Here is an 18,821-nt window from a genome sequence, read left to right as displayed (position 1 = left end):
TATCCATCAAACAAGTGAATGATAAGTAATTTCTATTCGAATCCTTTATCATTCTCTTAATTTTAGCTCATTAAATTCCTTCAAACTAAACAAATGTGCTTGTGGCTTTGTAGAATGTAAGCTTTGCAATTGTCAAGCATGATCTTTGCTTTTATTAATCTCTGTTCTCTGATTTGAATTTTTAGCTGAATATGCATTTTAGAGTTATAATATTTATCCTCATCTTTGTGGTTTATAATTATTGGCAACACGTACAAAACAGTTCATAATAGTAATTTTGTTGTTTCATAATGCACATAGCATCGGTACAATATTATTAAACAACATCCTAATAATTTTTTTTTATTATAAGCGGATAAATACTAAAATGCTAAGGATTGTTAGATTTCACTTAGGGATAAACATAGTGATTAAGGAATCTCTTACTCTTTAGATCATGTTTGAACTTAATAATGTTTTAAAGATGTTTATAATTGATTGCATTCACTTTCTCATTAAGTCATATTGGATCAAACCAAACTTAGTTCACTACCAAGCTCTTAAATCCTTTAAGGATAAATTTGGAAATTTGAAAATATTAAGTAGCAATGTGTTTAATCCTTAATCGAATGTCAAATTGTCACTTAATTATGGATTAGAGGCTTTCAATCAGTGAGTTAATGTCTTCCTTTCATAAGCTGCTTACGTTAGAATCATTCAATTTAATCAACTCCCATCCTATAACAATTCAGGAAATTGGAATTTTACCCTTTTGTAGCAAATGGTGTGAATTGGTCTCTACCCTCTTTACATTTAGATTTCAATAGCCTCAAAGGTATTAATGATCACAACTATTACTTAAACAACTATTACTTAAACACATATTTCATTTTACCCTTAGGATTCTTTACTTCATAATTTCATAAATTTAATCCCAAGTGAATTGAGATTTGACTGTTGCCTTGCTCATGGGTTAAACCCTCACATCAGAGGAGAATTTGTGTTTTTCTGAATTTTATTTAATTTTTAATATTTATTTCAAAGTCAAAATAGATAATTTCAATGATAATTCATTTAGTTATTCAAAATACTTTCTCTGTTCTTAAGAAAAATTTGAGAGGTTCACATAGTTCAGAGGACCCTTGAGAATAACTTTTGTGAATTTTGGAATTATATTTTAATTTTTATGATATCTAGATGATTTTATTGATTAAATATTTATTTTTTTTTAAAAAAATTAACTTTTATATTTTTCATAAGTTTCTATGACCTCAAGGATCTTAGAGAAATTTATTTTACATTTTTTTTATATTTATTTCATTTTTTTATAATTATTTTATTAAAAAATGTGGAAAATTTTATTTAAATATTAAAAATTTATGAAATTATTTTAAAGTGGTTTTCTGTTATAAGAAAAGAATTTATGACATTTTGAGGTTTTTTGTATTTTTGTAATTTTTTTAATATTCATTAATTATTTTTAAATAAAAAAGGCTTTAAAATCAATTTTTTATTTTTACTTCATTTTTATTTTTCTTAGATTCCTCTGGTCTTAAGGAACATTCCAACCAGATTTTTATAATTTTATGATTTTATTTTATTTTATATAATTATTTTAAGCTAAAATTCTTATTTTTAAAAAGAAATACAATTTTACATTAAAAATATTTTTTCTTGCTTCCAAATTTTTATGGGATCTTTACAGCATTATTTTCTTCATCTTTGGATAGTTTTATGATATTTCAAGTAATTTTCTAATTTTCATTAATTTTTTTAATGATTTTAAAGTAAGAAATTAAGTGTTAATCTTTTAAATTTGATTTTTTTTCTTAGAGTCCTCTAATCACTGTGAACATACCCAACCTAATTTTAGATTTTTATTTTATTTTTTATAATTATTTAATTAAAATTTAACCACTAATCCTAGAAAATCTGGGCTTTTATTCATTGGGGTGCCCTCTGACCTTGGAAAAATCAGAGAACACTCTTAAGGACATGTAGAATAAACCCTCTTAATTTCATGTTATGGCAATTAATAATTAATTAATTATTATTTAAACAAGTTTCAGTGTATTTAATTAATTTTAAAATAAATATAAAGAACAGAATTTTTATTTTTAATCCACATTATTCTTCTCTGTTCACTGAACACACGTATTTTTATTTTATTTTATTATTTTTATACACCAAGATATGATTTTTTGAAGTTTTTGAATTAATTTAAATAAAAAATATCTTAATTTTCTACTTATCTACGCGACAATCACGTTATTCCTCGACAGCTTTGAACCTTTACACGGAGCGGTTCGATTCGGCCTTTTCATGCAAGTCGCTGACTCGGCCTGCGGTTCATGTACCATTCCTCTGTACGAATCGCCATTTGCTGTTCGATCCATACACGCAGAAATGGACGACATCTGTTCATTGACCCTGATCGACCTCACCCGAGAATCGTTCGTGTTCTGACCCTAAAATCTCGCTCGATACTCAACCAAATTAAGTATGGTTTGTTCCAACATCTTCATTTAAATGAGATGAACACATCTATACAGCTAGATAAACATGAAATATAAATTTTCTTCATAATTAGGGATTTTGATCCATAACTTTGCCCAAGCGGTGAGACCTCAATTGGGTTTGTTCTTAAGCTTCGTCTTGAGTCAACGAACCTCATCCAAGTGTTAATTTGATCAGAGATTATGTCTATGTGTGATTTAGACCAAGAGGTGATTCGGGTTTGGTCTAGAGGTGGGTTAGAGTGCTCAAGTGGGGGATTTTTAGGGGGAACTTCTCTTGTTCTGGGTAAGGTTTTGAAGGGTGCAAGTGGGAGTTTTAAAATGGTTTGTGGTATGGTCGTGAAATGCCCGGGGGTTTGAGTTGGAAATTAGGGTTTCTCAGTGGTGGGGAGTGACTGAAGATAGTGGAATTGCACTTCACTAGGATGTTGGAAGGTTTGGGAGCAATTTGGCAGAGTGTTCCCTAGGCTAAAACTCTCTATTCATTTAACCGTGAGGGGGGTTTTACCTATAGGCAGGGCCATGACTGCCAACACGGCAAGCCAGGGTGGCCAAAGTGAAACTTAGGTGGAGGGAAGAGAGACTCCAATGTTTAATAGGAGTGAGCAAGTTAGAGCGTTCAAATTTTAGGTTTTGGACATGGGTGACCTCTCGGGCTTGATGTTTTTCTGCGGTTAGGGTGGCTGGCTGACCGACCAAGTCAAGGTCACCTTCACACTGTGGGAGGTCAGATGTGAGGTCAATTGGGTTCAAGCATGTGCAACTTCAATTATCCAAAGGAAGGGTGTAAGTTTGGTTTAGTTTGGGTTAGGCTTGGGTTTAGCCAATTGGGAATGGGCTTAGACCCTTCCCAAGGTGATGGGGGTGAGTGGTTAGACCCATGGGAAGTTTGGGTGGCTAGGATTGCATGAGAATTTTGTGTTTGGTGGTTTCATTAGAGAGGTTGAATGATTTAGTGGCAGGTGAAATGAAGTCCTTTTACTATACTTGGTGTCCATGGGCGATATGAATGCCCATTAATGGTTCCATGGATGCTTTCATGACATGCATGGGTCATGGTTAGTTTTCATGAGAAAGGAATTTGGTAATTTTGAATTTTTGGTGGGGTGAAGTCAAAATACTAAATTTGGATGGGGCTTAAGCATGTATGACATGGGCATGGCTTAATTTGATTAAATGGGTGATGAATACAAAAGTGAAAAATGAATTTGTGATGTGGGCCTTTGGATTTCAAAGTATGGGCTTGGGTTGTGGGCTTTTAAAATTGTTTATGGAAGGCTTTAGAAATATGGGCTTTCAATTTTAATTATGGTGGACTTAATGGAATATGGTGGATTGCCATGAAAAGAAAATTCGGATTGCCATGAAAAGAAAATTAAAAGAAAATTCATTTTGGGCTTGAATTTGGTAGAATTGGGTTTGGGTATGGTAAAATTGAGTTTGGGATGACTTTGGTGAAACTTGTTGGTAAATTGGGGATTTTGGGCTACTTTGCTAATTTTGGGAAATTTGGGTCAATTTGATCAATTTTGGGGAGCTTGGATATTCTAGGACAATTGTGACATTTTGATGGAGTTTAGGAATGATTTAGGGTGGAAAAATAGGTGTATTGAGCATTAGGTGCATTTTTAGAATTCGAAGATTTTGGTCAATTTGAAATGGGTTGAAATGATTTTTGGTGAGAAGTTAGAAATTTGAGGAATTTTGGGTATTTTTTGACATTGGGAGTATTTTGGGAAAACTGGGTAAGGTGATCATGCATGTCATAATTAGCAATCTTGAAACCATAGGACACTAAATGAGAACTCATTTTTGAGTTTCCACATGTTAGTCCTAACCATCTTAGCCAAAGGCTAAGGGCTTAGGACCATCCATATGAGTTCCTCAAAGAGTTAAGGAGGTGAGTCTAGTGTAAGTGATTTTAGAGTTTAGGGCATGTGGAGGGTTTGATGGGTTTGAGTGCGTGTAGGCGTGTGAGAGATCAAACCTGAGTCATCCAGGGTTGTCCGAAGGTGCATTGAAAATATAGGAACCCACTCTTGAGTCAACACATGTTGGTCTTAGCCATCACAAATGACATTTGGGGGCTTGTGACCACCCATGGGGGACTTCACAAGAGGAGTCAATAAGTGTTTAAAATCTCTAGGTGGCCACAAGAGGAGTCAATAAGTGTTTAGAATCTATAGGTGGGGTGTGGATTCCCTCACTAGTCCTCTAAGATAGTCCATTGTCTCTAGGTGGGGTGTGTTATTCTTTGAGTGTGTGGGGTGTGGATTCCCACCACTCAATTAAAATTTAGGATTAAAAGATTCAAGACTTTGAATATCAATGCTTTTATCTTCCTGCATGGTGTTTGAGCCGAATTATAAATGGGTTGCATGCATGCTCATATCCCAAGTCATACTAATAGGACCTCTACATTAGGACTTGAAAAAGCCTATCGTTGCGCCCGATGATTAGTCTAAAGTCAAACACGATTAGACTGTGAGGTTCAATGTCTATCTATAGTTGTGCATTAGGAACTCTTGCTTCCTCATATTCACTTTCTTCTTCGAACCATAAAAAAAATTCCCTTTCTTATTGATGAAGCAACAAAACACATGGATAATCTGATCAGGTTTAAGAATCAACGAATCCCAACCAACCCAAATTCCTGAGGAAAAGCCCTTGTGCTTCTTAAACCCAACCAACATAACATAGATTTCTACTTTGGTGGTTGTCTAGTTCACTTAAGGTATTAGTGGCTTCCTCGGCCCAGACAGGGTGTAAGCCCTTTGTTGGGAGTTTTCTCAAATTTATAGCTGAACTTCTTTTTCTCTTCCTTTCCAGCGACATCCTTGCTACTTTGGTAGGTATAAGTCCCACATCTTTGAGTTCTACCTGATAGTCATAAGATTGAGTTACATTTCTTTGACTTTAGGGTTACGGAGGTACGATGCAATTCATGAATTGCAGACGGGGATCTCTAGACGTGTTGGGTTGACTACCTTTATGCATAGGTAGACTTAAAGTCCTAGTGGCTTGAATGACGAGTTCGTAGTACCCTGACCCGACCACCTCTATCTGTTTAAGGATTACTCCTCCCTTCCTTTGACTACCCACTTGAGCCCTGTCCATCCTTTTGTTGTCTTTCATATCATCTTGACGATCCGATTGCTTATGGCCTGGTGTGCTTTGACATATAGGAATTCACCCATCAAGATGAATTGGTTATTTTGTAGGCTTTGTTTGTCGATGAGCTCGCTAGCCATGTAGGACTGTGAGAGACTCACTGTCCACCCCATGGCTCAGCGAGAGCCTTGAATGCATTGGAGCATTCCCATGTGAAATAACCATCCTTTGATAGTCCTGCGCCAATTGTCACTACTAATGTAAACAAAACTCCTTTGAATCTAGAGTATTCTTGGGCAATCCCCAGATATAATTAACCAAGTGGGATGTATTCCTTTGGGAGTACTCTAGACTCAACAACAGATAAACATATTTGAATCTCTCGTTGTGAGTAGCTTTCGTAAGCATTCTTTCGCAGATATTTGACACAAGCTATTTCAGTCCGATCTTGTTCGGGCTTATATGCTTAGTCTATCCTTGTCAGGTTTGCTGCACAGAATTTTTTCAAGTTTCTCTTGTTTGTTGACTTTGTCGTATGTCTATTTTTTTCGGTTCTCTTCTCCTGATCGTTTCTACGATATGGAAGAGATAATTATTCGGAAAAGAGAAGTATACGACGATGAACAAAACCGACAATTCCTTAAAATAAAAGAAGAGAAAATAACAAAAACAAAAACACATGATAAGTGAGACCCAATATTTTCTTATGAAGAAATTTCAGAATCATATGTGCATCTCTATAAAGAACCTTGGAGCTCGAGATAATTATGACTAGCTCAATAATCAACTTTCTGAAGAAATCTTGAAGCTCAAGATAATTATAACTAGATCAATAGTTGCAGAGTTTATAATTTCGCTAGTTATATTAATAAAACCAAACTAGGATTATAATTTATTTTTTACTAAAAATATTTATGAATAAATAATAAATTTTTTTTTGAAATCAATTAAATAAGTTAAAACTTGTTATAATATGTTTGATAATATACTAAATTACTTTTATCTTTTTAAACAATTATTTTATTATTTTATATTTGCAAATTCTCATATTCAATTTCTTAAAAACTATATGTTACTATTCATCTGCAGAATTTACTGTTCATCATATATTTCTATTCCTTTGGGAATTAAATCTAATTTAATCTAAATATAACAACTTAAAACATATATATATATATATATAATTGTCATTTCTGATTTTCTTTTCTTTTCGAAAAAAAAGATAATATATTAGGAAATATTGTTCTATTAATTTATTAAGCTTCCATTTTTTTTAACCCGGTCTAACATATTTTAAATATTTAAAATTTGTATTAATGTATATTAATTAGACATTTCATTTAAAATAACAAATAATTAAATACCTTTATTTTATCTAATTTGGAAAGTTATTTGATTTATGTTATTATTATTATTAATTTTTTTACACTTATAAATAAAAGCAATATTGTAAGAGAAAAGTGGATGAAAATGTAGAGCGTTATTTTATGAGTTTCGCTCTCTATCAAGAGAGAAATTTCTCAAGAGAGCCGACTCATATTCATGCTTGAGAAAGATATGCGAGTTCAAGTGCCAACAACAAGGCATTTGTGCGATAATTGATGGGCCTTAAGATCGATTGAAGTTTCAGTTTAAGTTTTTATTTGTTCTAATATTTCATTGAGATCTAGCAAAAATTGAATTTTGTTTTTTTTTTTACTTATTTTTAATTAGATTATGAAGGTTTTTGTATTTCAAATTTATGATTGTAATTTGTAAGGGGTTCGTCACCTACACTCGGTATGAATGAGATTTATTGATTTGATAGTGAGATCCTAGTGTGTGGGTTTGGCCAGGCATGGAGTAGTCTGTTTTATTTTGGGTTTGACTAAACCACGTAATAATTTATGTTGTGTGTTTTACGCTTTAAGTACTTTAATTTCATAAACATTTCTCATATTATAAATCATTTAAAATAATTTTTTATTAAATATTAAATTATTTTTAATACACCAATTCAGCCTCCCTCTTGGGTTGTCAACCTTTAGCAAGTAAGAAGCTCAAATGGGTGACGACAGAGGAACATGTCAGATTGTGTGGTGCTCCCCAATCTAGACTTAAGATGAAGGTAAAATTAAAGTGTTTGGGGTACTACTGGCCATCAACTAAGGATGAATGTATGTCCATTGCACATTATTGCCATCAATAACAGGTGTGTGGTGTAGTTTTAAATCAGCATCACCCTATAACAGTCTCATGGATTTTCTAGACTTAGGGTACGAATATTATTGTTCCCATCGACCCACCCTCCTCCAAAAGTCATTGATTCATACTTGCGGAGTAACTCCTCCAAATGGGCGGAGGTCATCCCTTTTCGAGAAGTCAAAGCTCAGATTCTACAATAATTCTTAAAGGAGCATATCATACATCAATTTGGTGTTCGTCCCAAACTATATATGATAATGGCACCACTTTCAAATACACTAAAATCAATAGTTTTGTTTGACGACATGGTATTAATTGGAAATGTTACCCTCGACCCAATGGATTAGCTAAGCCCTTCAATAATACCCTTGTACAAATCCTACAAAATATGTTGGATGAGAAAAAACAACAGTGGTAAGAAAAATTGGTTGAAGCGTTACGAGCCTACCGTACCACCTATAGAAATTCACTCAGTGTACTATGTTCACCTTGGTTTATGAGACAGAGACCACGTTATCTTTGGATAACAAACTTATCATTGAATAGAGAGCTCGTTTGTTCCCAACCGGGGTTGAAGGCCTTGAAGGGAAGCGTTTGAAAGCCCAATAAATCCTTGAATTGTATCAAACATGGATGGTCCATGCTCATGATAAACTGGTATATCCAAGGAATTTCTGAGTGGGTGACCTGGTTTTGGTTCTCTGGTGCCCCATACTGGCTCATCGCCAAGCAAGTTTGAGCTTATTTGGGAAGGACCATTTGTGGTCGAAAAAGCTTATCATAGTGACTCTTACCAACTCATTCGGTCTAAGGGTGGACACCCAATGCTTCTAATTAACGGGGTTTACCTAAAGAAAGATTATGTCTAAATGTATCCATAGAATGAAATAACTTAATAAATAAACTTTTTGTTATCTCCTTTGAGTTTTGGTGATGTATATATACAACTCATGTAACACAAAGAATGCTTTGCTTCTCTTGTTCTGCTCGATTTATGGGTTCACCATGAAATGCTAATGTAAATCATGTGCAAGCCACCGAAAATGCCACATAACATAAGCTTCATAATCACAGCTTTCTTACTCCAATCAGGGTTCTTCTCTAAGATTCCTCAGTCGTCGGTTTGGATTTAGGTAGAAGTCCTTTTATAACTCTCTCCCATAAGCTCCTCTTTAGGTTTCACTTAAGATTTGAATAAACCTGTTGGTCACCTTTTTTAGTGTCTTTCTAATTAGCTCTTAGGTTGGTTGTAAATCTCATCGCTTTCCTTCATAATCTAATCACCTCAATCAACTCTCAATTTAGATGTGAGCTATTGTACTTTCTTTCCCGATCTAATCACTCCCACTAGCTCTCAGATTAGATGTGAGTCATAGTACTTTCCTTCCTGATTTAATCACCTTGTCTATCTCCTAGGTTAGATGTGAGTCCCATAGTTTTTCCTTCTCAGTTTATTCAAGTTCTCTGCTAATTAGCTCTTAGGTTGGATGTGAGTCATAATGCTGTTCTTACTAATTTGATCACCTTGATCAGGTCTCGGGTTAGATGTGAGTCTTAGTGTTTCCTTTCCGGATTTGATCACCCCGACTAGCTCTCAGAGTGGATGTGAGTCCCAATGTTTTTCATCCTGATCTAATCACCCTATTCATCTCCTAAGTTGTATGTGACTCACAAAACGTTCCTTCTTAGTATATTTAAATTCTCTCCTCTATTAACTCTTAAGTTATATGTGAGTCTTAGTACTTTCATTCCTAAATTAATCACTTTGATTGGCTCTCAAGTTAGATGTGAGTCTCAAATTTTTTTTTATTCAAGTTCTCTCATCAATCAGCTCTTTGGTTAAATGTGAGTCCAAGTGTTTTTCTTCCTAATATGATCACCTCGATTATCTCTCAAGTTAGATATGAGTATCAACGCTTTCTTTCCTGATATAATTACCCCGACTAGCTCTTAGGTTGGATGTGAGTCTCAATGCTTTTCTTCCTAATCTAGTCATCATGTCTATCTCCTAGGTTGGAGAGTCCTATAGCTTTCCTTTCTAGTGTATTCAAATTTTCTCCTGGATCAGCTCTTAGGTTGGATGTGACTCATAGTACTTTCTTTCCTAATTTGATCACCTTGATCAGTTCTTAAGTTAGATGCGAGTCTCAGTTCTTTATTTCATGATCTGAGCACCTCGAATAGCTCTTACGTTGGATGTGAGTCTCAGTTCTGTTGTTCCTGATCTATTTACATTGTCTACCTTCTAATTTGGATGTGATTCCCAGAGCTTTTTTACCTAGTGTATTCAGGTTCCTTCTCGATTAGTTCTTAGGTTGGATATGAGCCCCAGAGTTTTTCCTTCTAGTCTGATCACCTCGACCAACTCTCAGATTAGATGTGAATCATAATGCTTTCTTTCTTGATCTGATCACCCCGACTAGTTCTATTGTCAGATGTGAGTCATAGTGCTTTCTTTATTGATCTAGTTACTATGTCTACCCCCTAGGTTGGATGTGAGTTCCAGAGATTTCCTTCCAAGTATATTCAGGTTCCCTCCTCGATTAGCTCTTAGGTTGGATGTGAGTCTGAGTGTTTTACTTCATAATATAATCATCTTAATTGAATCTCAGGTTAAATGTCACTCTCAGTGCTTTTTTTTCCCGATCCAATCACCTCGACTAACTCTCAGGATGGATGTGAGTCTCAGTGTTTTCCTTCTCAATCTAGTCACCTTATTCACCTTTTAGATTAGATGTGAATCTCAAAAATTTCTTTTCTATGGTAGGCTGGCTTCTCTCTTCGATCAACTTTTTGGTTGGATATGAGTCCCAATGCTTTTCTTCTTAATATGATCACCTTAATTGACTCTTAAGTTAGATGTGAATCAAACAATTTCTTTCTTAAACTGATCACTTTGGTTAGCTCTCAAGATTGATGTAAGTCATCGAGCTTTCTTTCCTGATCTAGTCACCCTATCTATCTCTTATGTTAGATGTGGGTCCCAAAACTTTCTTTCCTATGGTAGTTTGGATTCTCTCTTCGATCAAATATTTGGATGAATATGAGTTTCAGTGCTTTTCTTCTTAATATGTTCACCTTGTTCAGCTCTCAAGATAAATGTGAATCCCAACAATTTCTTTCATACACTGATCACTTCGGTTAGCTCTCAGGATTGATGTAAGTCATCAAACATTCTTTTCTGGTCTAATCTCCTTGTCTACCTTATGGGATCAATGTAACTCACTGAGGTTTCTTTCTAGGTGTGAGCCTTTCACATCTTCCTTTCTTGATCATCTCAAATTAAAACTCTCAAGCAATAATCGTGTAAGATCCCCATCAGGAGCAATGATAGATTCTATCTTAAGGGCTTTCAAAACTCACAAATCAAATCCTCACTCTATCCAATTAGAAATTTACATCTAATCTCTAATGCTTAAATTTAAATCTTAGGCTTAAATCTAAATTAAAATATTTGAGTCATAATACTCATTTATAGAGTCAGTTGATCGTTCCAGTCAGAACCAATATGTGTGCCATATCTTACATGATCTGTTACATATATTGGAGGTCCATTTGTTGACCTCATTTCTGGTCGACACATTTACTCAGTACTTTCCTCCCTATGCCTAGGTTCTTCCTTATTCTCCTTACAGTTAGGTGGTAAAGCTTGGCTTGGCTTGGGGTTTGGTTATCTCGAATGGATTTGCGGTAGACTTAAATTAACATTAAAATATAAATAATTAATATATATAGGGAGAGAGAGAAAGAGAGAGAGAGAGAGAGAGAGAGAGAGAGAGAGAGGGAGGGAGGGAGAACAACATGTATCTAATTCAAATCTAGTTAAACAAAACTTAATTAAAATTTAAAATTGAACTAAATTAAATTTAACATAAAAGTAGACCTTAAATATTGTGGGCTATCCAACTCATTGTAGTGCTCGAAATTCAATTCCACAAGCTACATCGAATTCATTATTATGCTTGGAAGAGTATACTACGAATTTGATGGTGTTTTGACACTTTTTTAAATGGATTTATTCGCCTTAAGTTTTCATGCAAGACATTTTATCTCACGTGATAAGTTTTCTTCGGAGTGCCATTTTGCAAAACGAATTGGGCGAGTGTGTTTGGATCATCGAAATCATTCGAATGAGAACACTCATGCCCAATGGGTTTGTGAAGAAGTTTGATTTAAAACTTCATATACATACACAACATCATTGTTATATGATTAAACAAGTCTTCCACTGCATGAAACTATCCATACACAGCTTAAATTTACTTCATTTAATTGCACAAAGTTATAAAGTGACCCCAACTGAATTTTCATAAACATCACAAATCAACCATCTAAGAGCCTTAAATAAGGCTTTCACTTCGTTAATCGACTTCATTAATCAAGCCATGCAGAGTTAGTCACCCGAAAATCTTTTTGCATTAATTCTATTTTTCCCTAATTAAAGTAAACCTAAGGGCCTATTTGGGATCATTTTTTTTTTGTTTTTTGTTTTTGAAAATAAATAACAAATAGAAAAACATTGTTTATTTGTCCATTTTCATTTATTTTTAAGCACAAATAGGTCGTTTTCAGAACACAGAAAACATGTGAAACGTGTTTTTTGTGTTTTTAAAACAGCAAAAATATGTTGAGCCCTAAATCCGAGCAAATCCCAATCCTCTTCCCTTCGCTGCTTCGTTCGGGCATCACTTAATAAAATACTTAATTAAAGTAATAATCATAATTAAATCATTCATTATTTAAATGAATTTAATTAACTCATAATTACTTTGTTTAATAATAAATCTACTTAATTAACTTAATAATTAATCAGTTAAACCCATAATAAGTCAAATAAAACATTAATCATTTAATTAAGTTACTAATAATAAAATTAAAACCTTAAATTATTTAAACATATAATTAAATAAAACAATAAACAACTTAATTAAAATACTAACATTAATTAATTAAATGGAACCTAAATGATTTTAATTAGCTCATAATTACTCAATTTAATAATAAATCTACTTAATTAACTTAATAAACTTAACTACTTAATTAACTTAATAATTAATCAATTAAACCCATAATAATTCAAATAAAACATTAATCATTTAATTAAGTTACTAATAATAAAATTAAAACCTTAAATTATTTAAACATATTAGTAAATATATAAACATTTAAATAAAGCAGCTTAGATAAAATATTTAACTAATGAATTAATTAATAATTTAATTAAATCAATAGTCATCTAATTGAATCGTTAATTATTTAAATGGAACCTAAAAGAATTTAATTAATTCTTAATTACACTATTAAACAATAAAACTACTTAATTAATTTAATAATTAATCAATTAATCCCATAATAATTCAAATAAAATATTAATCATTTAATTAAGTTAATAATAATAAAATTAAAACCTTATATTATTTAAACAAATGATTATATATATAAATAACTAAATAAAATATTAAAAACTTTAATTAAAATACTAATTAATGAATTAATTAAATATTTACTTAAATTAATTGAAATTTTGATTGATCCATAAAATTCACTAAAAATTAACATTTAAATAATTTGTTTAATAAACAAAATAATTAATTAGTTAATTTCAATGATCACCAAGAAATTAGTTAACATGTTAGTAGTTAAATAATTAAATTAATTAACATATTAAAATTTTTTAATTAAAAAATTTTCAATTAATTGGCATGTTAGTAGTTATTAATTAAATAACTTCAATCAATTAACATATTAATAGTTATTTCAATTTAATTAATTTTTTTAAAAGTATGATTTCCTTTAAGAAAAATATAAAATATCCAACTAAACATGTTTTATATTTTTATTTTTAATATATATAAAAACTCATTTTCTAAAAATAAAAAACATAAAATAAAACAAAAAACACTAAACAGAGTGACAACAAAAATAAAAAAATAGAAAACAAAAAGTGATCCCAAATAAGACCTAAATTTTCATAAACATTGCAGATAAGCATTAATTAAGAATTTCACTTCAAGAAAGTGCACATACACAACAAAATATAATAAATTCAGTAATAGTGCAACATACTTGTGGAAAAACCTAATTTAAATCAATATTGTTATATTCTTGAGCAATACTTTTACTTGAGTGGTCACATCACACATAAGTAATTAAATGACAATTTTATGCATAAATTCAACATTTTTGTTAAGAACTCAAACCTAAAACTTCATATACATTTCACATCACAATTTTTAGAGGATTAAATGAGGCTTCCACTAAAGGGACATGAACTGAATTTTCTTAAACATCACAAATCAACAATCTGAGGGACTTAAATATGGTTTTCACTTTATCAATCAAATCATACACAACTAGTCACCCAAAATTTTTTTGCATTAATCCACTTTTTTTCTTAATTAAAGTATACCTAAACTTTCATAAACATCACAAATTAGCATTAGTTAAGCATTAATAAGAATTTCACTTCAGAAAAGTGCCCACACACAACAACAAAATACGATAAATTTAGCAATATTGCAACATATTTATTGAGAAACCTAATTGAAAATTTCATAATTATCACCAATCAATGTTGCTATAGTCTTAAGAAATTCTTTTACTTAAGTGGTCACACCACACACAAGTAATTACATAACAATTTTATGCATAAATTCAACATTTTTGTTAATGACTTTGACCTAAACCTTCATATGCATGTCATACCACCATTCTTAGAGGCTTAAATAAGGCCTCCACTTCAAGAAACTATCCATACACAACATGTAAAATAAATTTTTTATCATTTAATGACACAAATTTCTGAAGAAAACCAAAATGACTTTTTATAAACATCACAAAATAAGGGTTTCACTTCATTAATCTGACCATACACTGAAAGTTACACGATAAATTTTTGCATTAATTGAAATTTTTTTCAAAATAAATGCCACTTAAAACTTTATAAACTTCTATGATAAGCAAGGTTAGGCCCTTAATTCAAAATCACTTTAGAAAACTATCCATACACAACAACAAAATAGAATAAATTCAGCACTTGGTGGACAATTTTTTGGGAAAACTATCCTAATTTAAATTTTCATAAATCTCACCAATCACTAATCATAGAGTCTTAAATCAGAATTATACTTTAGTAATGATGCTATACACAACAGATTAAATGGCAAATTTATACATAAATCAAAATTTTGTCCGAAGATGTCTTACCTAAAACTTCATATACATAACACATCATCATTGTTAGAGAGTTAAATATGCCTCTACTTTAGGAAAACTATCCACACACAACATCTAAAATGATATTTTTTTAATTAATTACTTAAATTTCTGAATAAACTTTCATGAACATCACAAATCAGTATATAAGGATTTCATTTCATTAATCAACTATTCAAACCAAGTTACATAACAATTTTTGCATTAATTCAATTTTTTTTTCTAAATAAAGCTCACCTAAAGCTTCATTAACATCACATATAAGCATCGGTACAACTTTCAAGAAGAATTTCACTTGAGAAAACTGTCTATACGCATCAATAAAATAGAGTAAATTCAGCACTAGTGCAACATATTCATGGAGAAACCTAATTTAAAATTTCATAATTATCATTAAACAAATTTGTTAGTCTTAAACAAGACTTTTAATTCATTAATCACACCATTCATAGCTAATTAAATGACAAAGTTGCACATAAATTCCAAATTTTTAGAAGAAGTCTGCCCCAAGACTTCATATACACAAGGTATTTCTAAATAATTAAATGTACAATATTGATCGGCAATACAAGTGGTATCTTTGGGAAACTTTGGCATGCTGAAGTAAACTGACCTGAAATTCCTTCGTGTCTTGCACCCCTACCAAGTCGCGGAAGTGACTGCTTGGAAGAGACGTGAGATAAAGAACCGTAGCGCAGGCAAAATGCATCATAGCATGAAATAGACGGAGATGCAGAAAAAAATTTCCCTAAAACCCTAGCTCAAATAAGGACGTGGTAAACAAAGGGAGAGGGAGTAGCAGAAACTCTTCGCTTCCTTTGCCAAAACCCTAGCTCGACAAAGACATTTCAGGTAAATCACATGTGATAAATATTAAAACACTCAAAGTAATAATTTTTAAGACTGAGTAATAGATTTGGGTTGTGATTTTGATTTTTTTCCTCTAAGTTTTTGCCGTGTACGCAGCACTGCGTGCGATATTGTGATTATGTCGAGAGTACAAGGGGGTTGCATCCGCGGTATAACCTTTTGTAACCTCCCTATAACTTTCTGTATCCTACCTGTACCCTAAAATAAGTTTCGCGCTTCTATCATCATATATTAATAATTTATTAGTAGGTTACACGTAAGTTATAGAATATTACAGGGAGGTTACAAGGGTTTATACCGCGGATGTAACCCCCTTGTACCCTCGGTATAACCCCAATATTGCACGCAGCGTTGTTTACGTCTATCGCACGCAAATTTTTTTCGCTATTCAGGTCCCTAAATCTGGGAAAATATTTGCGTACATAAGACATACGCAGCCCTGCGTACCTCCAGGGGTTATTCAGGGGGTACAGAGGGGTCATATTGGGGTTATACCCCTCTGTAACTCCCCTGTAACCTCTTTTTAAACTACCTGTAATCAACAAATGAGTTTCGCGCTTCTGTAGTTTCATGATTACAAATAAGTTACACGGAGGTTACAAGGGAGTTACACGGAGGTTACAGGGGGTATAACCCGGATATAACCCCCCTGTACCCCTTGAATAACCTCTGACGTACGCAACGCTGCGTACGTCTTATGTACGCAAATATTTTCCCTAAATCTGAAAGTAATATTTTTTTTTTAGAGTCTCAATTCTTTGGCATTTACTCATCTCACACTAAATTTTGGTTTTTACATCCAAAACACCCTTATTTATATAAATAATGTAATTCATATTTTTCATACATAGAAAAATATGTTTAGGTTGTGAAAATAAAAAAAATTAGGTGTGAGATCATAAACGCATGAGAATTGGGTGCTATTTAACTTTGCCGACCAGCTTCTTCACCAACGAGCCAGCGGGCAGGCACGAAGCTATGCTTCTGTCGTCCCCACTCCACTCCACTGATCGGCTCTGGCTTCTCCCCTCCAATTTCTTCTCAATCCATAGAGAACATCCTAACCCTCAATCCTTCCAACACTCCTCTCTTCTGCCCCCATCCATCACACGTCGTCGTGACCTCCGGATCTTCTGTCAGCGTACTAGCTCCAACGATGCCGCCGTCGGCATTGCTAAGCCGGATGATGGAGCTGATGAGATTGTCGTTGATGGAGTCGAAAGGGAGCAAACAAGCGTGGGGATTGGGAACCCTAACCCCTTTCAGCCACTTGTGATGTGCAGGATGAGTTTAGGGGATCGTGCCTTTTTCCTGCTCGCTTTTATTGCTTGCACGGTGATCATCTTCTCTTTAGAGATTTTGAGTGTTTTGTAAATAAATATTTAAAAAAAATTAAATATTAGATTTGAAGAATAATTTTATTGTATGTATGCGAATCTCCCAAAAAGAAAAAAGAGAATTTCGAAGCATGGTAGGCATGTAGGATTTAATCTTATTCTTTCAAACATACTATTGCCACTTTTGAATTACTTTGATTGTATCTGGAGTGAGTATTTGTGTTGTACCTCGTTTTTGCGATGTTGGATTGTAGAGGATTTCTCTAGTTTATTTGATCGAGCCTCACCCTCAATTCTTGTGTTCATCCTTCGGGATAGATACAGGATTTGAGGTAAAACGCTCTTTCATCTAAACTATGAAAATTATGGGGTCAGTTTGACTTCATCTTTTTCAAAAATAAATTTTTTTTAAGAAAAAAAACGTCCTTCCGAAGCGGGCAACGGGGTTTCAATTCTGATGACCGACAGCTTCTTACGGGCAAACCCCACACCAAAAATAATGCCGACAAACTTTAAAATTTCTTTCTTAATAACCTCTTTCATAACATGATTTAATCTCCTTTGTGGATCAACCCTGGGTTTGTAGTTTTCTTCCAGATTAATTCTATGCATGCAAATTGAAGGATTGATTCCTTTAATATCAGCAATTGTCCATCCGAAGGCTTTCTTAGAATTTTCAAAATTTTCATCAGCTTTTATTCTTCTTCCTTTGTTAACTTCGAGGAAATTATAACAGGTAAAGTAGAGGAATTTTCTAAAAAGGCATATTTTAAATGTTCAGGAAGTAATTTCAACTCAAGTTCTGGAGGTTTTTCAATAGATTTACAAAATGATTTATCTTTGACTATCGTGTCCAAAATTTCAAAACTTTCTTAAACATAACTTGAATCTTTTTTACAAAAATTTACACATTGATCTAATTCATCTTCTTGCTCGCTTCTTGCTCGTGTTTCAAATCTTCTTGCTCGTGTTTCAAATCTTTTTCTTCAGATGTTTCTTCATAAGTAGTCTTGAAGTAGCATTCGCTCGGATATCTTATAACATTCATTCTATAGCATTCATCATCTTTACCTTTTGCAGGGTATTTCATTGATTTTGAAATGTTAAAAGTAACAACTTGATCATTGACGCGCATTGTTAATTTCCCTTTCTGCACATCTATCATTGTTCATCCTGTGTCTAGGAAAGGCCTCACTAAAATAATAGGTATCTCTTTATCTTCCTCCATATCTAGCACAATGAAATCAATTGGAAAGATAAATTGATCCACTTTCACTAAGACATCTTCTAACTCCTTTAGGATAGGTTATTGAACGATCTGCTAACTGTAGAGTTACAGTGGTAGGGGTTATTTCTCCTAATCCCAATCTTTTAAATATTGATAATGACATAAGGTTAATGATTGCACCTAAATCACATAAAGCTTTCTCATTAAATTTGTCTCCTATTGCACATGGAATTGTAAAGCTAGCAGGATCTTTAAGCTTTTCAGGAAGTTTATTCTGAATTATAGCACTGCACTCCTCACTAAGTGCAACAGTCTCATTATCTTCAAACTTCCTTTTTCTGTTGAGAATATCCTTCATAAACTTTACATAGCTTGGCATTT

At 32.8% G+C, this 18,821-nt stretch overlaps 1 protein-coding gene across 1 annotated transcript; it reads left to right on the top strand.

Moving 5' to 3' along the window:
- Nucleotides 1-16,767: 16,767 nt before the first annotated feature.
- Nucleotides 16,768-17,210, top strand: LOC110037816 (the record flags this gene model as incomplete). Its single annotated transcript, XM_020742539.1, is given in 1 exon segment — nt 16,768-17,210. A coding segment is annotated over 1 exon segment (429 nt), but the record flags the coding sequence as incomplete, so codon positions are not given.
- Between the last annotated feature and the right edge of the window lie 1,611 nt (nt 17,211-18,821).

Source organism: Phalaenopsis equestris, unplaced genomic scaffold, assembly GCF_001263595.1.
Source record: "Phalaenopsis equestris unplaced genomic scaffold, ASM126359v1 Scaffold225361, whole genome shotgun sequence".
In the NCBI taxonomy this organism is placed as follows: domain Eukaryota; kingdom Viridiplantae; phylum Streptophyta; class Magnoliopsida; order Asparagales; family Orchidaceae; genus Phalaenopsis; species Phalaenopsis equestris.
Note: the sequence above shows the minus strand (reverse complement) of the source record. Positions and strands in the feature narration are given on the sequence as shown.